The following is a 23,112-nucleotide window of genomic DNA, read 5'->3' as shown; positions in this document are numbered from 1 at the left end:
CACACACACTCCTATGGGATGCTCCATCTGCCCCAGCATTGCAGCACTCATGAGCCGCCTGGTACCTTGAGGTATGTAGAAAAAATATTTAAAGCTGTGTCTATGTCCGAATCGCTGAATCTTTGTGAATCTCTCTGAATCGATTCTGAGGGTTCCAGTTTGATTAGGAGAGATTAAAGGGTCTCCTGATTTGATTTGGATTCAGAGATTTGGCCACCAAATCGGGCCAGATCTCTGCCGAATTGAATCAGTGACTGACGGTTTGCACAGCCCTACTAAGAAGTGCCTGGCACAGCAGAGCCACAAACCACTTGTCTTTGGTGTAAAGTGATATAAATAAATAACACTGGGGGCTCTCATCCAGATGCTGCTTTCTCCACTCTCACTCCTTTATGCCAAAGCTGCCTACACAAGAAGTCCTCTGACAGGGGGGATCCCCTGGCAGCGCATAGTCAGGAGGAGGGACCTACTTCTGTCTCCCCAGATGAAAGTTGCTGGGTGGAAGTCAGAGCTGTCCTAGATTGCTGTATGGGGCTGAAACAGCCCCTGATCAACCTCCAGGTCTCAGAGAATCAGCATTGAATCTTCAGATCTGGATTCAGCCAAATTGAATCAGGGACAGTGATCTGAATCAAAAAAATCAAATCACTGTCCCTGATTTGGGCCAAATCTGAATCCAAATCAAATAGGGCCTGTTTCACACATGCCTACTGCTTAGACCAACAAAGATACAGCCCCAAAAGGAATGCAACCCAAGGAGTCTGATACAAAAATTGTGTGTGGAAGGTCACAGCCATGCTAGCGTTATAGCACCTAGGATTTTCCTGCTGTGAAACATGACTGCACTAGAGCCGCTGCTTCATAGCATCCAAGAATCTCTAGCAATTGAACATTACTGCATCATCGGAGCTGTTTTCCAGCACAGCACTCAGAACCCTTCAGAAATGAAAGACAGGTAAATCTTCTCCACTGGGCTCCAGCACCCAGGAATCATTACGTGGACCTGATCCAGAAAGACGCTGGGAAATCAACTCAGCCCCACACCTCTCCTACCTCCCAAGTTCCACGCCTCATACTGAAGCATCCTGTGCCTGCAGTGCTGAGTCCAAGCTGCATTCCCTCACTACTTCCCCGTACTTTACTGGGTCACCTCTAGCACATGGACACACACACCTTTCCCTCCTGTACTCCAGCTGGTGGCTGCCAGATCCCATGTGAAAAGTTGCTTTATTTGCTCTATCTGATCTGACATTCAGATTTGTTTACTTTATTTCAGTGATTTGGCAGCTCTGAGCTCCCAGAATTTAAAAAAACCCCACTTAATTTGTGGCAAGTGAAGTTCATAATCTGCTAATTTATTATGATTTCTGTCATCCTACAGTACCATTAGCACAGGTAATAAAGGGAGATGTAATTATAGGATCTGAGGCCACTCCAGACACAGCTGCTGTCACTCCACTTGCCATATTTCATTCTGTGCTGGTGCTAGCGTCTTCCCAACAAGAACAGCACCACAGCCATCTTGGGAGAACCTCCATCATCATCACCTCTCAAGAGAAATCCCTTCCTGCACAGGCACGTGGAAAAGGTAGAAGAAATACAAAGGTGACTAACAAAGAGGGCAGGCAGGAGAAGGGAAGGGAGAAGGGGGTCTCATCCAGGGGGAAGGTCACCACCTGGCTAGGGAAGATACTGAGCTAATAATCTAACATTTTCCTGTTCCTATTTGCAGGAAAGTGGCTTTAAGCTTAACCAGTTTCATTTTGCTAACACTGTGGAGGAGTTTGTATTGGGAACTGGGTCCTTAGGGTGTTGGTCTCAGCCTTACCCTTTGCTGAACAAAAAACCCCACAAATCTTTCCCTGTGTTCTCAGCGTCTAAGACCCAAGGCATGTGGGAGCCCAAGCATCTGATAGCCATGATGTGAGGAAGTGTTGGGGTCTGGGATTCTATACAAAGCCAAGGGACCAAGCTGCCTGGCCACTCTGTGACAGTTATTCCCTCCTCCTTGCTTTGACTCAGCCCACTTGCTTCATTCATTTCACATTGCTAAAAGGAGGTTTTAAAAAAAGAAACCAAAAAGCCAAGCCTTGCTGGCATTTTATTTTTTAATTCTAATCTCTTATACAATCACCCCAAGCACTTGCCTTTAAAAATGACATGATTATGGATATTGCTGTAGATCAGGAGTGAGCTGCTCTGACTACAGTGGCTGGTTTGCTACATTATGAGGTGTCTGAAAGGTAAGGGAGTTACAGGAAGGAGGGCTGCAGGATGACTGTGTCCTTTCAAAAGGAAAAGATCCCTCTTTAGAAAGCAGGAGTCACCTTGCTCTTCTGCTGCGTTTCTAAGAGAGTAGCAGCAGCAGTGCAGAGATGGAATGTGCATCTTTCCCAACAAGGGTTGTTCAGAGTGAAGCAGTAGTAGGTGGTTATGGATCTATGGTTGGGCATCCCCAGTAACCATAGCTAGTAAGGATGGACTGCAGCATCTAGACATAACAGTCACAGCCACATAACCCCATGACTGCCTTCATTTGCACTGGGTTAATACCCTCCCTGTTGACATTCCCCAGATGCTGGGTTAGTGGAGCAATCCAGGCTGAGGTCTCTTAATCAGCAACATAACCCAGTTTGTGCTGAATCAGCCCAATGTGGATTCCACAGCTAGTGAGTGGGGTAATCTCTGATACTGCAGATCTCTTAAGAAGGGCACCACCTGGATTAACCTCTCCTCAGAAAACACTGTCCTCAGAAAGACCTACTTGTCTGAGCCCTACAGTTAAGGTGCATGAGAGTCACCAATTCAAGCAGCCCAGGGAGTTTTTTTAAGGGGAGCCACCAACCTCCTAATCCAGCAATAGGAATTTTTTACTGGAAAATAGCTCCTTGAAGCAGAGAGAGGCAGCAGCCATAGAGAGAACAAGGAAAACACTAGAGAAAGAAAGTGCTACCTGAACTAAATGTGTGCCAGACTAGGACAACTAAACCCTGTCACATACTCCCAAATGGTCTAATAAGATCTAAAATGTCTGTTTGATAGTGGATTACATCCAGTAGCTGAGTACAAAATGTTCCCCTGGTTGGGGGAAGAAAGGCGGGGGTGGGGATGAGACTGCTGTATCGGATTATTCATGCTGCATGTCTAGCTGAAGCAGTCTTCTGCAACGCAGCAAGGTGAGCACAGAGGACACATTTGACATTCCTTCCACGCTGACCCATGCATTCTCCTGGTCCACTCAGAACCTCTACCCACGATGCTGGACACTTTTCCTTGATTCTTTACATCATGGTAGTTAACACAAGGTCATACTGAGGAATCAACATAACTGTCTAACGTCAGAAATCCTCTGAGAGCCTCCCATACCTGAATGAAGGTGATGGCCATTCCTTCAACCTGGGTTCTATTACTGAAGTACTTGTACTCTACTTGGAAGCATGAAACAGTGCTGGTCTGCTCGCTAAACAACGCAGGATCCTGTAGTATACTACAATCAGCCTTGAAGATCAATCACACTGCCATAAAGATATCCCTATACCCTACTGGCACAAGAAACTGGGGTTCCAAGATGGCTTCTGAACTAGTCTTTCAGATGGGTAGGATTTACACTAGGATAAATACGTATGACGAGGAAAGCTTCCCCTTCAGAGAGTAGCGAGAGCCCTGTACTATAAGCAAAGTGGCATTATGACAACCTACATTTCTATGAGATGTTATACCATTAGGTACACCATCTGGTCACCCTGGTTATCTACAGACACAATGATCTAAGACAGGCTGGATCCAATGTAACATTACACACAAAATCACCACAGTTTACCACATCATCCCAGGGATTGTTTATGTACCACTCACTTTCAAGTACTACTGAAAGCTGAACTATATCATCTACAAGGCTACCACATAACCTAAAGGCATTATGTGCATATGCTAATCGATTTACATATGTAAATATTGTATTTGGGCATGTTGCCAGTTAGGGCTTCACCATCAGCAGGTTTTTCCAGAAATAGTTTCAACCCATCAATGTGTCAGAACACCCCACTAAAGGCAAAGTAGTGGACCAAATCAATCACCCCCCACCCTTCCTTTTATACCAAACCTCCAAATTCCCCACTTTACCTGGGATGTGCTTGGCCCAGCCAATGATCACCACCAGTTCTCTGTCTGCCAAGTCACAGAGGGTTGTCAGTGCTTTGATATCACTCTCCGGCATAGTAGGATCAGGCATGGCATAAATCTTCTCTGGCTCTGCCACCAACAAGTGGGAGACGATCTTAGTCACTGCAGATTGCAAAAGAGAAGTTACTAGCATACTCTTTCAAGAGGAGGAAGCTTTGAGACTACAGTTGGCAGAATCCAGGACTGAAGGGAGTTTTGGTACCATGGAGTCTGAATTTGGGATTTTTTTTTGTTCACAGAAAGTAGATTGCATTGTAGTTAGTCTTAGGCTTGGAAATTAGAATCAATGAGACTTCAGCACTAAACCAGCACTTTTTACTGTTGACAAAAGCACAAACTTACTGTAAGAAGAAATTCTTTGGTTATCTTGGGTAGAGAGCCAAGAGGGATATGAAGAGGGCAAGGGATGTGAAATACAGTAGCTGAGAAATTTAAGAAACCAGCTGATGATAAGCTAGAGAGAGATCAGGGTGTGGGGCTAATTTCATAGGTCAGGTGAAGACCAGAGCATCACTGAGGTTATATGCTTAGTCTCTCTCTTTGGGAAAGTTCTAGTGAGGATCTAGGGTTAGAAAGGATATAGCAACAATAGGATGGACACACATTTCCACACCTACAATACAGTCAGAGGGGGAAGAATTGTCTGACAGTAATAAATGGAAATTGAAAGGGATGCTATCTGCATAGTACTACCTGCAGATTCGTGGCACCAAGAGAAAACAGACCCAAGGAACACAGTGTGCCGGTTATACTTACATGGCTTTTTGGCTGGAGGGGGTATTTGTAAGCTCAGGTAAGTGCTACTCTCAGAGTCCAGTCTTCTCTTGTATTTCTGGCGCCCCCCACGGACTCGATCCAGGCGAACCCCTGCAGATACAAGAGGTAGAAAATCCTGATAACCTCTTAGCAGTGCCATGATGAAGTCTGGAATATTGTTCAAGAGAGGGGGAGTGCCTGTCCTCCCATATCCAGCAGAATCTCCCTGACCAGATCACTGAATCCAGCTGTCCCATCAATCCCAGGTTGAGCAGGAGGCTGCCTGATAGCATCACTGAAAGAGTTACCTTTCTCCACCACATTAACGAAAACAAAAATTAGCTTGCCCCTACTTTTGAATAACTGCTTGGTGGATAAATTGAGGGCTTCAGCCTTCAGTGCCCTCGGGATGATCATGTTTTTAAAAAAGGAAGTCTCAGAAATGTCAACTGAACCTGAAGTTATAAAAAAAAAAAACCCTTGACATTGTTCTTAAAAATGAAAAGTTAAATGTTCTGTGACCTCTTACCATCTATATTTGAGGAAAGCTGCCCATAACAAAGAGATTAAGAAATATGAGCAGAACCAAAGTGTTACCATTTTTATCAAGCAAGGCAACTATAATAAGAAAAGAACTAAATATAAATAGAAACAATCTTTACCATAGCATGGCAAAGATAACATGGAACTAGGGAAACACAGAAGAAATGTAGCTGTGGCTCTTTAAAATACAGACAGTTAGACTGCAAACAGAACATTGAATGCAATACCAAAATTTTTCATATCTATTCAAATAGCAATATTGGCATCAATAATCAATATCATAAGGACAGCAATTGCACATACAGTATTGTCAGTATGAAATGTGGGTCAGTAATGAAAAGAATCCATGAATATTTGTCTCGATTAAGTAAATTCTTTCTGACCAGACCCTTGGTCTTTTGCATTTAATATCTATGAAATTAGGCAACTATCGAGTTCAGCTGTGACAAACAGCCACTGAAAGTGATTTTTAGAGTCAAACTGAATTTTATGCAAATATTTACACCACACACACTTGTGTGATCATCCAGTCAAGGAACAGAAATAAACTCATGCGACTTCCTTGAGCAGCCACACTACACAACAAATATTGCGACTAAATGTTTGAGTAATAAACATGAGCGTTTTGGATGAATAAATCTGAGGAACTCTTACTGTTCTCCCAGACAGTCTATGCAGAAAGAGGCTCAATCTGTCAAGTTTCAAGCCATCCCTTTGTTAACCTACCACTGCACTGAAACCTTTATACCATTATACTAGCAGCAGTAATACTGCAACACAGCAGCCTGGTGCTGACACAACCTCCACCTAATGTCCCACACCATCACTTGTACTGTCGTAGGCTGACTTCCAGAGGGACAACAAAGGCTATTGCTAAAGCACAACCCAGTTCAGTGAGTGATACAGAGTGGTGATGGCTGAGAGCCCTCCACCTAGATTCCATCCTACGACTTTCCTATGTATATAAATGTATTCTGATTGCGAAGGAGAGAAACCTCAAAAGGTCTCCACGCCCTGCTGTGCAGAATAAGCAGTGCCTCCTTTTGGTCAATAAGGGGGAAAACATGCATTCCTGGGAAGTGGTGAATCAGCAGCTGAGTGGGAACTGGCTCCACATCTGGAAAGCAGTCCAAATAAACCTCTTAAATCTTGACAGGGGAAGCAGGAGGGTCCCCTGGCCCATAAAGGACTTTCCAAATGAAACACAGCTGTCCATTGCCCCTTGCTAAAAAGCAAGGAAGGTGGCATCACCTAGCAGCAGAAGCAAGAAACCAGTTTGCAATTCTTTGTGGTACATTTTGATGCAGTAAAAGGAAAAAAAATAGGAGGATGAAGTCACTCTTAAAAAGGAGACACATGCAGATGGGGGCAGTGGCCCCAATGCTTGGCTGGTGAGATGGTTGCACAGGTTGCAACAGTATTAGGGACTCTCAATCAGATTATAGGGACACAAAAACTTAAGGGCATTAAAAGAGATAAGAGAGACTCAAGGAGATTTGTCCTTCTCCTCGTGCTGAGTGGATATAGGTCTGTTCATCCAAGGACTTTGGCTCATTAATTTTGAACCAATCTGTTCTCCTGTTCCCCATCCTGTTTGACACTCCTTGAGGTAAACACTTTAAATAACAGTTTACACAACCATTGTTCCACCCTGTCACCATTGCCACAAGCCTGGAAGAGCTTGTGAGCACAGTGGCCCATATATGGGCCAGCTCCTCCTGGCTCCCAGTCACTGAACAGAGTGGTCTAAAGTGTCACAGCAAGTGAACAGACTGACATGCACTTATTACATGTCTTGCTATTTGTCATTGGTGCAGTGCATAAGAAATGCTCGAGACAAGCTTCTAGGCAAAAACCCTGCTACTCCAGGAAACTAACAGCTGAAGTGGTCACATAGCAATGGAAGAAGAGGTGGAGTCAATAACAAAAGCCCAAAAATTGAGCAGGGTTGTTCAGGCACCTTCCTGTTTCCTTGGGATTTAGCGTTTTGTTGGTTCATTTACTAACTCATTTTTTAAATATGGTTGAGAAAGGGGTGGGCTGAATCATGCTTCCAAGAAGGACACAGAAAAGGAGCAAGAGGAAGCCGACTGGGTGGGGTGGTCTTGGAGCTGGAGCAGCAGGGGAGAAGGCTCAGAAATGAGAATAGGACAAGGCAGATGAAAAAGAAATAATGAGAGACTGAAGTGGAGCAAAAAGAGCAAGAAGGGAGGAGCAGAGCCTTGAAAGAGAGAGGAAGGTCGCTGCAAAGTCACCTGGTGGTGAAACATTCTGCATTTCACACCAACCGCTTAACTTCCTTGACGTTTGACTGCAGTGCGTAAAACTGCTTTGAGAAAATCTTACTGGACAACTTGCTGCATGATTTACTGCTTCCAACCTGGTAGCAATGACAACCCATTACTCTCCAAGTGCCAGATGACCTACCCAGCCCATTTCACGCCAAGGCTGCCACAGGGCACTTCTTAGCAGGGAAGGTGTCTGTATCACAGAACTATCCTCAACATCAGTATTCAAGGCCCCCAGCAGACAACTTCAGCAAAGAGAGAAGGCCTGATAGGCCATAGCAAGTTAACTCTCTTCTCACACCAGAGGAAGGCTCTCCACATATGCTACGTGGCATACTAGCATGGGGCAGTTCTGGGGCAGCTCATCTGTGCTGTACTAGTTTTAGGGCAGCAATGGCTTCTGAAACGGTGGCTGTTCAGGATGGAAATCTCACAGATCCACTTAAACTGTAACAAAAAGCTTGGCACACCCCAGTCCTGTCATTTCTGAGGGGACCCCTGTATCGTAGTCCTATTGCCTGCCATAGGACCACCCATAGTATCTGCCGCATTGTTCCGGATTCTTTAGACTTGTGGTATATGCTGTCTGTTCCCCACTGCCAATGTGGGTCTTAGGACAGAGGAGTGGTAACCATGTATCTGCCAGTGTCCAGTCCTTTTCAACCCAGCATCCTGTCTTGAGTAGGCCTGTCAGTTTTCTAACTATCCTGTTGGTGCCACTCATGTTCCAGGAGCTTGTGTACAGAGAAGGTCTGTGCCAGTGCCAAGTCTCTGCAGTGCAAGAGCCGATCTGCTGATCTGTTCAAGCTCCCTGCATTTCTCTGACGTGCCCCCTCGGAGAGACGTCTGCCTGACAAGTTCGGGATCAGATGTCCTCTCACTGACTTGATAACATCAGGCTTGGGGGTTTTTTTCTTAATGGAAGTAAAATAATTCCAGCCTTTTTTTAAAAGCTGGACCCAGGCCCAGTCTGTCGGAAGCAAAAATAGCCGAGTATGCAATGGCAGCAGCACCAGGAATCAGGTTTAGTTTCTCTTTTATTTTGGGGGGACTAAAAATACTTTTAAAATCTCTGTGAAGCTCAGCTTTGCCAGTGGGAAATGCATCCGAGGCCCAATATCAGCTGTCGTGTTGAATTACTAGCCTCACATCACTTTCTATCGAGTCCTATCACATGCTCATGAATTGATAGTAACAGAGCGATTCATCTGAGCCAGAAAATGTTGCTAGAGGAGGAATGAAGCCAAGGGACTCTGATGGAATGGCTTGTGCCCAGATGGAGAAGAGCACAGGTAAAGGAAGCACTAAGAAGAACGAACCAGTCAAGACATGATGCCCTAATGTTTTCACCAGCAGAGGCATAACTAACATGTCTTGCTAGAGATCAAAGAAGGGTGGGGGGTGCAGACAGTGGGGCGGGGGGGTGGGAGGGTATACAGAAAGTATACAGAAAGGAGGGGAAGCATGGTTGCCAGCGATATGCTGTGATTTTCCTCTGAACAGCCTGTGTTTTTCCCTGAACCACAAATCAAAGTTGCAGTGGGATATGTCAGGGTACAGAGCTATGACAGGAGTAGAGGGGTTTAAGGGAGAAGGAGGTAAAGATGGCCATATAAAATCACACCTAATAAAAGCCTTAAACAAATGGACTGAAGAGAAAAGTCATGCTTAGGACTAAGTGGAGCTGAATGGGCCTTCACAAAATCCTGTGAGCCATATCTACCTTCTGTTATTTAAGGGTTTTATGTATAAAAAGTAACTGAGGCAAAATGTTGAAATGCACCAATAGAGGCTTGGCTGTAGTTGGGCATCTTTGCATGCTGCCTAAAGCAGCCTTTCCCAGCCCAAGCAGCACTTCGCTAGCACATGGCTAGCGTATCCCCATACCCAATGATTCCCTGCTGGAATGGCCTCTTAAGGGTCATAATTAGCTAGCATGACTTAAAGTAGCCCTCAGACTGGGAGGATCTGCCTGTTGCAGATCAGCCAGAGGGATGAGGACACTTTTGCAGTGCCTAGTCTGACAGCTGCTTCTATGTTGAAGCTCAGTTCCTGGACCTGGTTTTCACTGGCTGGATGGCACATGCAATGAGCCTCCACAGGAACTGTTATTTTTAACAGATGTACTTTTTGTTTCTCCTCATTTGCCAAGGCAGTTTCTTGCCCTCCCCCAGGTTGGCTGTCTTGTTCATACATGACCACTTGATCAAGACATCACTTGCAACCTCCCATAAAACATAAATATGACAAGTCTGAGCTCTATATACATGGTCATCTCTCACAAGCAGATGTCCTTTCCCCCTTGTCTATCTGGTCTTTCCTCTAGACCTCTTCCCACATGTGCTGTTGTCTTGTCCACTGTTTTCCTATGTCAGACAAATAACACCATAAGAAGCATAGGGAAATAGGTAAAATCCTACCCTTCCTGGTGAGAGCCAGGGTGAAACACAGGTGTGTCTAGGGTACAAGCCATATCTACCCTCTAGGAGCCAGTCGGCAGACTGGATCAGGGCAGACAGCATTTGCACTCAGGCAATGCTATAGTTTTGCTGGTATAGTTATGTTGGTTAGGGGAATATGAAGATCACACCCCTCTTAGCCAGTGTAGCCCCATGCTCATGAAGCCCCTTCTGTGAGTGTAACTATATCACCAGAAGAGGGCTTCTATCAGTTTATCTTTTGTTGTCTGAGGGGGCGATACAGCTATATGGGCAGAAAACTCCTTCTGTCGGCATATGCTGTGTCTTCACCAGGGTGTTCTACCACCTCTGCTGTGCCGGCGCTGACGTCTGTCCTGCAGACAGGGCTTCCAGCCTGGGTTATGCTCCCTGCTCTTGTGGACACATTAATTGAGTCGCATGACAGTTGCATGGGTATTCTCCCTTGCTGCTGCCCAGGTGTGCTGGAGAGGGACTCATCACTCTCATTGGGGTTGCACTGAGAATGGATTTTGGCCACTTGTATTGACAGACATCAAAATCAAGCTAGAGGCAGGCTGCTGACTGCACTGACTGACTGAAGACACCACAGGGATGGAAGGGGACTTCAAGGGCAAGCTTAGACCAGCCCCCTCATGCTGAATTAGCAGCTGTGCCCTACAATGCCTTTCCTTCCATCATTTTGTTTGTTTAAATGTCAACACAAGTACTCACACCAGAGCCTGGTTAGACCAGAGCCTGCTGGTTAAGGAGTCAGGAATGTATCCTGATATGCATGGCTGTGCTGGATACTGTAAACCTATGACCAATGGCACAACAGTGTTGCAACAAGCTTGCAGTAAGTGGTATACCATGCAGTGTCCAGTACATCCATTCCCCTTTCACCTCTCCCACTGATGTCAGCTTTAGCTGTAGATTTGTCAGCTCCTCACAGACTTCTCCGCAGCACATGCCTTGTTGTACCTCACACGTGTTTTACCCGCCCTGCACGGCCAACTCCCCACTTCAGAACCCTCGTCAAGACCCACCTTGGCTGGGAAGCCTGAAGAATTCAGCCAGTTACCTACAGCTTGCGGGTAAAGAAACATAAGGAACATTTGGTCTCTACTGGAAGTGCACACACTTGCAGATGGTCTATACCCTTTTCCCCAGTCCTTCACATGGTACCTACTTTCTTACAAGTGCACTCTCATCAGGGCAGGGGTTCTGCTTTTTCTAGGTATTTTATAGTGCTTGGTTCAGTTGAGCTCAGCTCCTGGTTGGAGCCCCTATGTGCTATTGCATTATCAATATACAGTCCTGAGATTCCAGTGCAAGTCTTTGTTGGATACCGCACACTTCAGGGGAGCACCACCACGCGTGATTTGGGAGAAGATATGTTGGTACACATAAGCATCACGTACTAGGAGGTGAGAGTAAAACTGAGGGAATTTTCTAACAGCCCAAATGACACCAAGACCAAGTCCTATTAGCTTTCACTGAGAATTAGTTAGATCCACAAAGATCTTTCTAAGGGCACTGCTGCCCAGTAGAATCAACTGTCATGAGTTAGGCACTAGGACACCTAAGCATGAGATCCACAAAGGCCCAGCAGATGAGCAAGGAACCACCAGGCAAAAGGAAATGGGGACAAAACAGATCTGTCCCTGTGAATCTCCAGGATTTAATAGCCATGAACCTCTCCCTGGAGTTAGTCACCTAACTAGGATCAATCTTTTCTTGTGCAAAACACGAAGTAGTCACAGGACTTTCCTCTTTTGACCAATCAATATTTAATTATTATTATTATATGCAGTGCAACATTTGCACCAGGATCTATGGGGGAAAAGCTCACTACAGAACATCCTATAGCCCAATGGCTAGGACAGTCTCCTGGAAGGACAGAGATCTGGATCCAAATCCCCACTTCTCAGGCAGAGAGGGGATTTGAACGCAAGTTAGTGAGTCCTGCCAGGCTATGGGCTTTGAGCTGCTAGGTACTCTCATGACCTGGATGGCCCTGCACAACCCAGTGGAAAATATTTTGCACTGTTGGGCACCTTAGATGCCTTGGGGACTTCAGACACATTTGGGGTTATGTGGCAGCACTCTCTGTAACATAGTGTTGCCAAAAGTGGCTAAAATCTGGTACCTCATGGATCAGGACCTTTGCACAGCTGGGGCCTTCCTTCATCCTTTCCTAATGTCCATTTTACTAAGCTATTAAAAGAAATCTCTCCCCACCCCCAACTGTGTGGTACACAGAGTAACATATGGGGGGAGAAATGAGATTGAGATTGATTAAACTCCCCAAAGACCCTTAGATACAAGACATTTGTTGAGTGCCAGGTACAGACAGACAACCCCTTTCCTTAATCAACAGCTATGTACCACTAATGGAGGCTATACACAAGAATTGACGGAAGAGTGGTCCAATCTGGTGTGGCAGCAGGCTAGATACTGAACGAAACAGATCAATGAGCTAGACTGAATGGGGGGAGGGGAACCAGCCTAGAGAGATTAATGTTTTGTTCAGGTACAGCAGGAGGTAGGATACTGGGCTAGTTAATGCTCTAGCCAAACAGTGCAGAGGTGTGGCAAGCTGTGTTCCTGCAATGGAAGGTAGTCAGGTGTGGATGATACAGACATCAAGGTGTCACTCACTGCACCTGGGGATCCTGCAACTCTGAGCCTGGAGTCTGTCTATCTGGCTTTAAACACAGGCATATTTTGGAGAAAGAAACATCCTTTTTCATTCTTTTTCTTCATTTGGATGCCTAGAATAGTGATATTTCTGGCACCGGCTACAGGCAGAATACTCTATAAATACAAAGCCATTAAATCCCATGCAGCAGCAACCTGATCGGGGCTGCCTTTTAATTTCCTGACATGAGCTGGCCACTAACCCAATTACCCAGAATCCCCGGAGGAGTCCTCATCCTTCCCAGGAATCACAAAGAGAGAGCCCGAGCATATTGCATGGATGTCAGCCGAGCTTTCACTGAAATCAAATATCTTTTAGAAAACACATGGTCTGGGAGTGAGAATGGGGGCAGGCAGAGGAGAGGAGGGAGGGTTCTGGAAACATTTGGCTCCATTGAGAGATTTTGAAATTTAAAAACAGAAATGAAGAACCCCAGCTTTAGTTACCGCATTGAAAATGCACTCTCCTATTTATCCACTTATCAGGCTTTACTGAAGGATGAATCCAGTGGTTATTAAAGGGAAGTAGACTGAGATTGCCAATGCCTGACATCTTCTGTTTAGTTAAAGGGCAGACACAGCACAAGAGGCCAGGCTTGTCCAGGGGAAGAAGTGAATTTGTTTCAATTGGAAAACTCTTGGGGGCACCCCACCACTACATGCAATAAGGCCCAGAAACAGCAGAGCTGAGACTAAGCTTAAATAAGGTGCCATTGAGTATAGGATTTCACAGCCTACAGACTGGGATTGTCAAAAGAAAGATCAAGTTGTGAGGGATAGTTGCTTGAGGTGAAAGGCAAATTTGGCTTTCTTGTCTATAGGCCCTCAGGTTGTGTCACCTCTAAATGTGAGCAGTGACCACCTCCCCAGTGTAATGACAGGTAGAGGTTTGGGGAGTGCAAAGATCTAGCTGATATGAAGTTGCAAGTTCCTGAGATTGAAACAGTCCCCATAGAGGTTGGAAATGCCCTGGGAAGATCTACCATTAATACAAAGGCTCATTGGATAAATTCTGTGGTTCTTGTCTGCTCACTTCTTTCATATTTTGTTTCATTACCTACCCCTATAGTGTTGGTGCTGAAGTATTCTAGTGATGAGTACAGGAGGAATAAATTAGATGAGACAGATAAGAGTCCAAGAGCTTGTGGGATTTGTAACAGAAAGAAGCTGGATGCTCTGTTGAATTTTAACTCATTTTGCATCACTCCCTTTAGAAAGGCAAGTAGCTAAGGCCAAGAAAGGAAGGGTTCAATCTGGAATCTGAATCCATGGCATCTCTACTCAACAGCAGATGCATTTCTTGGAAAGAATGGATCTGCGTATGTAAAGAAATAAACCATATCCTTGTCCCAGCAAGCCCCTGGGAACCTGTCACTTCTCCTCCTGGAGATCCAGCCTCTTCCTTCCTTTGTGAAAAAAGCACCTTCTTTCACATGTGTTGGCTCTCCTCATCCACTTCTTACTGACACTCACCTAAGAAATATAGCTACAAGGGGAACCTTCAGTGTCTGCAAACTTTCCAGACCCAACAGTATTTCCAGAAGGAAAAGACTTCCCTTCCCAGGCATTCTGGAAGGACAGAATCTTTGCAATCCACAGCTCCCTAAACTGGAAGTGCCAGGTCCTGCCTTTATGGTGTCCAGTTCATAAGAGTAAAATGCTGGAAAATCTGGGAGACTTTGAGGCTATCCCCTGCTGTCTGCAACAAGTGAACAGCCTTGTAAGGGAAGACTTCCTAGATTTAAGATGTAACACCAACTGGGAGGAATAGCGCACAGCTTCCTGCAGTAGCCCCGGAAGTATCAGATCAGAAGGGGCATCTGACAAACCCCAGTCATTGGCCAGTTTCCTTAGAACAGGCTTTAGGCCTTTAGATAGAATGGCTTTCCCTGAATTAGCAGCCTAGCAACTGCCCCTCCTTGAGTGAATTCCTCTCAGCCCTTTAAGTTCAACATATTAAAGCAAATCTGGTGCTGACAGATTGTGGCCAGTTAACATCCATGGATAGCAAAGTTCTTATTATCCACAGGATTACGAGCACTGTGGACAATGGCTGTACTGTTCTTCACCCTCAACCTTCTGGGACTGTTTCTAGAAGTGAAAAGGATGTCCTGTCTCCACAGCTCATTCCATCTTTGTCCTTTGCTGGGAGCATACAAGTACCGACTGTGGTAGTGATTTTTCCTTTCCAGTAGGATTAGAGAGAAGCCACTAGCCTTTCTGAGAAACTTGCTCATCATAAGCCAGGAGATAAGTCGCATCACAGGCTTTGCAGGAAGTGGGAGATGGCCGTGTGTCAGCAATAGAAAGCACATCCTTACTGCTTGTGAAGATTTAAAAGAATGAAGGGACAAACACCCAGCAGGAGTGTTACAGGGCTATGCACTTTGAGGACATGTTCCTTTTTGCCTTTCCCATATGCACACACATGCACATGCTTTGTGAGGGGATCTAGCTCCCCTGACCTCAGAGTCCTTCCCCTGCCCCCAGTTGCTCTGGTTCCTATTAGATTTCGAAAATGCAGGATTATAGTCCTCTGCAGTGGAATCGAAAGGAAAAACAGCATCAAGGGAGCAGAGGCTGAAAGGACAGGGCTTTGCAAAGATTAGACAGTTTCTCTTTCAAAGCTGAAAGCGACGGCCTGGGTTAAGCCTTGGTAACCTGCCAGGAGTGTGTCGAGCTGCACTGGGAATAAATGACACCAGTACAAAAACAGCAAGTGGTGGCAGCTGCCTGCTGGCTGCACAGCTTCAGAAAGAGGGCAAACATTCCTGATGGGGAAAGCTCTCCACAGGGCTTTCGTCGCTGTGAATGCCACACAACGAGAAAGGAAGGGCCTGTTTGACAAAGGACGGCTGGGTCGCTCCATCTGGAAAGCTGCTCACAAGCTTGGCCAGTGGGGGGCTGGAGGCTTTGTTGTGGACTCTGTGCTACAGGCACCATCTCTTCTTTCCTTTGATTTGCCAACTTCTCTGTTGTGAGACTTCTAAGGAGGTTGCAAGCAGCCCCCCTTCCACTCTCTTCGCCCTTAAAGAGGGGTTTTCCCAGGGGAAGCTTGACATCATGCCACCTCTCCCTTGTACATCACACCTCTCCTCACATCTGCTACCTGCTCATGATACTGGTGTTAAAGGAAAAGCTTCCTCGCTTGGCTCCTACGGGGAAAGCTAGCATCACAGTCACTGCCATGGCAACACCCTGTGAGGTAACCCACACAGGATTAGGACATCAGGGTCAAAAAGCGGAGAAGCTAGGCTGGGAGTTGTTAGCTTGCATCTCAACTTAAACTCCCTTCAACTGAACCCACTTACACATATTTCTCATTATCTAAAATTAATCACTGCCTCCACTTTTAGACAAGAAAACTGTGAGCACAACTGAGAAACTATCACAGAAGGGCAATGAGTGACTGGGGCATGACAGGAGGGGGCTCACTCTCTCCACATCTGATACGGCGCAGGCTGAAGTCAGAAGTGCAGAACTCCAGAAACCTGCAACCACAAACAAACATCCACAACCGGAAAGTACCGGTAACAAAGTACAAGCACTTACAGCAATGACAGTTTTAAGTGCTGCCCAAATGGAGTGAGCAGGAGCTATGCTCCAGCTGGTACGTGTCTGGGACACAATATCAGGGAAGCGTCTGGGTTCAAGCCATCCCAGTCTTGATGAAACGTGTGCTCCCTTCCAAACCTAACCATTGCAAGTGTGTACACACACAGTTGCTACTTTGAGGACTCTCATAGGAGAGTCTTTACTTTAGATTCCCCCAGTTTTTGTTCCATGGGAGCAAAAAGACCAGAACTATGCCTGCCCCTGCACTGTCTTCTATAAGATGCTGCTAAGGCAAGGACACAGAGCATTAAATAGCACAGATATGCCAGGCAATAAGCCCTTCCCTAGCGGCACCAGCTCTGGGGGGCAGGTGAAATTTCAGGATCCGTGTCTGGGAGTCTTTGGCCTCTCTGCTGAGACTGCTAACAAAGAGGTCAATTAGTACCATCTCAATGGAAAGGGAGAGTGAGTCTCATAGGCAAGATGACAAGCAGGCAAATGCTTCAGACATCTGAGCCAGTGGGGCTCTGCCCCTTCCTGCCCCAAGCTCTGTCCAGGTTGCTCTCCCCAGCGAGTCTCCCGTGCTCTTCAGCGTCATGCTGGGAGAACCTGAGCTGACAAGGCTCTGGTGTCCATGCAGTTCCCTGGTTGCAGTGCATTGATCAGAGCTCTCTTAAAGAAAGAGGCCTGGATATCTGAGACACATATTGATCGCTCACTCAGCTCCCTTCCTGCCTGTTTCTCGTTCACTTTTTGCATTGCCATAACAAACCTACACTGCTGCGTTCAACCAAAGGAAGGTCCTGCTGGATCTTAAAGGGGCAAAGTCCCAGAAGGGAGCCTGAGCCTGCTCCCACAATAGGATTCTTGCCAAAAGTTTCAAGTTGAGTAAAACAAGGATCAGAATTACCCCACCTGTGTGTGTCCTCGCTGCCTATTGCTCCCAAATATCCCTTCTGTTTGAAGCTAAGGCTGAACCCAGGAAGCAGAACGGTCTAAGTACATAATACATGCAAAATAACTAGGAAAAGGCACATTTCCCTTTTCATAGCAGTTGCTGGCCAAATATAACAATAGTATCCCACCCCTTCTATGAGCAAGGTCAGCATCTGTACACACAACTGTTACAGTGACTGGCCCACGGGCAGTCAATGAAGGAGCCATGAACAGAACTCAAGGATGCTAACTTTAACTACAAGACCATCCTGACTTTGGGTACTCACTCCACAGTTTGCCAGCAGCCAGAGGCAGGGGGCAGGGAACACACTAGCAGCCTTTTGAAATGTCTGAAGGCAAAGGAAAGAGAGGAGTTATCTGGTGCAATATAAGAGGGTGGAATAGGGGGAACTAGAAATAATTAGATGAAATTAATAAAAGGGCAAAAACAAAGCTGGGCTTCTTCCCAGTGAGCTCTATGGGACAAAAGAGCGATCTTTCCAGGGAAGCCTCATCACATGGGACTTTTAAAACCAAATTGGATAAAGCACTAGAAAACATACAAAAGAGACCACTCCTGCTTGGGCTGGGAGATGGCATGGCTGATCTCACAGAAGGATGGAAATCAGAGGTGGGAAAGACCAATGACCCCTTTATAATCTTAAATCCCTTGTCAGTTCTGCATTTTTGAGCAGAAAGTTAAACAATTATGGATTTGCTCTTTCCAGAAACTCCTGACTGTGGAGACCAAGAGCCATAAAACCATTTTTTCTCCCTTTTTGGATTTTGCTTTTAAAGATGTGTATCGATTGAATTCTCCATAATAATACTTTGCACTTCCACAGGGCTTAATATAAATTAACTAATCCATCCTCAAAATCCCTCCACAAAACAGTTTGGTGTGACCCTCATTTCACAGATGGGAAAATAGGGAGAGAGAGAAAGAAAGAACATGCCCTAAAATCAGTGTTTCTTAACCTTCTTTGTACCATGGCCCATTTGTAAACATCAATGGCCAGTCCTGACCCAGTGCCCCTCACTCTCAACCTACTGCCCCCCATCTCCAGGACCCAGCCTCCCCAGTATGTGGAGCAGGGGGTGGATGAGTGGGGCATGGGGTGGCTCCAAGTAGCCCCTTGCAGGCTGGAACTCTGCCAGCCTGCAAAGGAAAAGCCACCATTTCCCATGTTTTTCTCCTTTAAAGGAGAATCTATTTTTAAAGCTTGTTGATCCATTTTGAAAGTTTATTCATGACCCTTTCATATACTCTTGTGACCCACTTTTGGGTTGTGACCCATGGGTTAAGAAATGCTGCCCTAAATCATACAGTAAAGCAGTGTCAAAAGCAGCTGAGAACTCAGGAGCCCTGTGACCTGTCACTAGGTCTGGCTTCCCCTCCCCACATATATTTTTCTATGGACATCTATCATAGTCCTGTCAATACATCTTTATGTTATATACTCTATACCAGGTGTAGGCAACGTTTTTTGGCTGAAGTACCGAAAAAAACACAATGTCTACCTTGGAAGGTGCCAGAGTGCCAACATGCTGGAGCCCAGAGCAGCTGTTTGCAGCTGGCCCACAAAGCCCAGTCTGCTGGCAGCAGGGCTTGCAGCCTCCCAGCTGCCTGCTCGGAGCAGCCTGGGCTCTGTGGCTGGCAGCAGCTGCTTAGAGCCTGGGCTGGCGGTGGTGTGCCGAGCCGAGCGAAATGGCCTTGTGTGCCATGTTTGGCACGTGTGCTGGGGGTTGCTGACCCCTGCTCTATACCTAAATATAACAGGTCCAAGTTATGGATGCAATAGCGAACCACCATTCACTTTAATGGTGCTGGATCAGTCCAGTAGATGATGAATACTGCTATACTCTATTACTAAAGCAGTTTGATGATAAAAGGTATGACAGCAAGGAAGCATCAATAACTCAGAAAAGCACATGGGGCCAGGAAATATTTCATTCTCTGCTATACTGAATGCAGAAAATCAGGTATCAAGGGGTCACTTTCCTACCCCGCAAATAGGTATGTTCTCTGAATCCTACTTGAACTCTATCACCTTCAACAGCAAGGTCATGGATGGTCTGCCCCCTCTGAGATTGGTAGCTGGCCAGCTATGGTAGGAAGATCTCTACCCATAGATATTACACATCCATCAAAACACAGAGACAAGGTTTAAAATCTAATCTACATTCCTAACAATACTAGCTGCTGTCAATCAGCATCTCAAAAAATGAGCACCCTACTGCAAGTAATGCAAACTCTAATAACATTTTACAATTCATCACTGGCTGCTAATAGGGTGCAACTGGATGTGAGCAGTGCACTGGTTGCCTTGGCTCATGCACGTTGGACTTGCATAGTCTGTAGCCAGTGGCTATTTGTCGTGGTTAGACTGAGGCTGCCATGCTTAGGCAGATATAGCAATGCAGAGAGCTCCAGGCAATGACTCTCCTCTCCTCCCTTCCCCCTTTCTCCCCTCCCAGCAGGATGCCAGGGAAATTAGGCCTTAAAGTCAATCCATAAGAATGTGTTTAATTGCCACTGAATTCCCAGTGGTTCACCTTGAATGGATGAGGATAAGGGAGGGGGGGGGAAGAAGCATAAGAAAGAAGCCAAGCACTGTTCAGCTGTTCAGAGAGCGTTGAGTGGATCGATAGACTGAGAGACTCAGGCACAAAGGGCAGAGGGACCCCCAGCTCATGGACAATGTTGTGCCTCCTACCATGTTCCTAAAGCCTCCCCTCAAACTGGAACAGCTGGAAGCTTCTCCCTGCACTTTGTGACATGGCTTCACGAACCCTGCCATACTTCATAAACAGCCCAGACTACTCATCTTTAACGAGCCATCCTTAGTTAAAACCCCCACTCCCATTGTATAGGTCCTGGTTCAGCCAACAGGATACAGCAATGACCTTGCTCAGGCATGTTTTCTTGTCTGGGATTTCTTTAGAGAAGAATTGTATGCTATCGATGGTCATGCCCTAGCTCAATGAGGGCCAATCTTTTTGACAGGTGTACCACAAATCAGCTCTGCACCCTCCCTGAGCATCACTCCAATCCCCTTCCCCTGGCTAAACAATTGCTCTGTTTTCTGCCCCTGCCCAATCTGCTCCTCTGCTTTCTGCTTCCTACCATATGTTCCCTGATTGATCTCAGACTTTGCTTTCTGCTTCCTTCCTTCTCTGCTGTTGTTCTGCCTTTGGAAACTAGAACTATGCTTCAAAGAGCCAAATCTTGTCTCCTGATAGAAGTAGATCCCTACCTACCCTGAGTTGTTTATAAAGCCTTCACATTGGGAAAGACCGGGATTTTTCACATATAGCCAATCTAGGGACTGTCGCAAGGTCACACTCAGGATCAGGCTCCTGCCAGGAGAGTGAGTCATCCCAAGTCCCTGGCCCTTCTCTCTTACCTTCTTTCAGCATCCCCACTTTGAGGCATTTCATGAAGCGACAGGCCTGACAGGACTTGCGCCTCCGTTTTGTGATCTCACACTCATTGGTGGCTGGGCAGCTGTATTCAATGTTCCCTGCAATCAAACAGACAGAGAGTCACTCTTGCTCTCCTCCTTCAATGGCAGGTACTGCCTTAATGGCCTTTGTACAGTCCATCTGGTTTGTGCTGGGTAAAGCCCAACAGGCCACAGGCATCACCAGCATGCATGCTACATATTCATTCATTCATTCATCCATACACCCAAGACTGAGTGGTTAATGAAAATGTCACTGGTGAGCGTCTGGGGTAAGTAGACAGGCTGGGACCCATTTGTCAAAAAACTGTACAAATGCAATGTTGAAGAAAAGGCAATGCCTGCCCTGGAGCTTCAGTAGAAATCCAGCCTGCAGGGGTGACTGTAGATGCCAGGTCTTCAGTCATATGATACCATGGTAAGCAAGACCCACTGTTTACTACTTAAGCAACAACTTTAGTACAAGCATATATCACTTACTACTGTAACCCTGGGCCTGAAAGGCCAGCACTTAGCACAGGCCCAGTTCAGTTCCAGGGTATGTCCCAGTCCCACCATTTCACATGAGGTTTGTGCTTTCCTCTGCGCTTTAGAACTGGGTCTGATCATTCCCATCTTTTGCTTCTGGAGCTGGAGAAGGCTATTTCCAGTGTGGCTATAGGGCATTGTGATCCATCACATTACAGGGCAAAGAAAGCATTGGGTTTGTGATGATAAGCTTGTTTAATGCATTTCAGTTCCTGGGACCTGAATACAAACCTTCTTTTTGGTTTCACTGTGTATGGCATTTGGCCCCCCCAAACCTTGAGTTTGAATCCACGGTCCAAATCAACCCGAACACTGCAAGCTGAATGCTTTTGAGTTTGGCCTGATTTGGGGTTAAAATCATGAAAAAGTATAATCAGAAACTATAAACTAGACCCAATTCTCCTGAAACCCAGTCCTGGATGTGGCAGAACTTGAGTGACCGTTGGCACAGCTAGCTCAAGGATCTGGTTACTGAAGGTAGAAAGAGCCTGGTTATGTTGCAAATAGGTCCTCTCTTGAGAATTCTGCTACTAAAGGAGATGGGAGCTTCCCATTCCATAATCTCTGACTGCATTTTTATTGACCCCTGGCCACACCTACCTCTTGCCCCTTAGCTCAGCACAGTGTCCCCCATGTTTCCAAACACATTTTTCACTTTCACCCTTTTCTGGGAGTCATCTTTCTCTTCAACTGCTATGGGCCTGGTTTTCACTTCCAAGGCTTAAAGGGCAAAAGAAGCATCCCAAGTTTATGCCTGCTTGCACTGCATACTACCATGAGCCAAGAAGGCAACACCAGCCACAGATGCAGTGGCCTGACACAAAGATGAAAGTATTGTGATGTTAGGTCATGGAGTTGCAGAACAGTTATTTAATCCTAAAAGACAACAAGCAGAGAGACAGCTGTCTCACTGCCTGCCACTCCCTCTAGAGATGATTTTTCTTAAGTGGACTGCTCAATATGTGGAGTGAAAACAGGAGGTTTGTAATCCAAAGCTGACAACGATGTGATGGCAATAATGTATTTAAGGGAGGCAGTAAGGCTGGTGGTTAGAACGAGATGCTCAATCAGGTTTTCTTGGTGCGACACTCAAGTTGGGGAGGATTGTGTTTCTGATGGATTGGAGCAGGAATCAGTGATTCAGACTCCAAAGTCCCACTCACAGTCCGGACAAGGAGTGTAAATTAACTCATGAGAACAAAGGTCAGGGACTGAGGACCATTGGATTCTACCATCTCCAACTAGATGGTAGGTGGAGATTGGCTTTGGGGAGCTGGAGCAGGAAATCCCTGGATTCTTTTACTGGAACTGCAGTGGACTCTTGTGGTCTAGGGCAAGACTTTTCACCCCTGTCTAATGGCAACTGTCCAATAGTACCCACTAGCCACCTAGAATGAGGGAGGTGAAGTTTAATTAAAGCCCATCAAGACGCTGATTGGGAGTGTGCTAAAGATGGACAGAGCAGGGAGACTCAAAATGAAGGATGCACCATGGGATTCACCAGTATTATGCTGGAGAAATCTAGACCCTGCTGGGTGACCTGGTGCCAGGAGTACTGTAAGTCCCATAGGATAAGGACTGACTGCATCTAGGATGTGGATCTTCTGCCTTCGGTCTTGTCTTGTATGAGCTGTGCCCTGATCTCCACCACGATGGCTGCCTTCTCAGGCCTTGCCCTTTTGCACACCCACAGCCCTGCCATCCCTGAAACACAGACACTATGCAGAAGCAGAAAGCAGT

The 23,112-nt window shown here is 46.1% G+C and overlaps 1 protein-coding gene across 5 annotated transcripts in view; it reads right to left on the bottom strand.

The window, feature by feature from the left end:
* ESRRB (estrogen related receptor beta) overlaps nt 1-23,112 on the bottom strand; it is a 156,440-nt gene that overhangs the window by 15,072 nt on the left and 118,256 nt on the right. For all 5 annotated transcript variants that reach the window (XM_019552103.1, XM_019552108.1, XM_019552104.1 and 2 more), the window contains 3 exons: nt 20,788-20,904; nt 4,939-5,049; nt 4,123-4,284 (listed from right to left, as the gene is read on the bottom strand). In XM_019552103.1, coding sequence (XP_019407648.1) covers nt 4,123-4,284; nt 4,939-5,049; nt 20,788-20,904 — 390 coding nt within the window. The remainder of the gene's footprint in view (nt 1-4,122; nt 4,285-4,938; nt 5,050-20,787; nt 20,905-23,112) is intronic.

Source organism: Crocodylus porosus, unplaced genomic scaffold (genome assembly GCF_001723895.1).
Source record: "Crocodylus porosus isolate Cpor-Errol unplaced genomic scaffold, CroPor_comp1, whole genome shotgun sequence".
Classification (NCBI taxonomy): Eukaryota; Metazoa; Chordata; order Crocodylia; family Crocodylidae; genus Crocodylus; species Crocodylus porosus.
The sequence above is the reverse complement of the archived record's forward strand: the minus strand, read 5'-3'. Positions and strand labels throughout refer to the sequence as shown.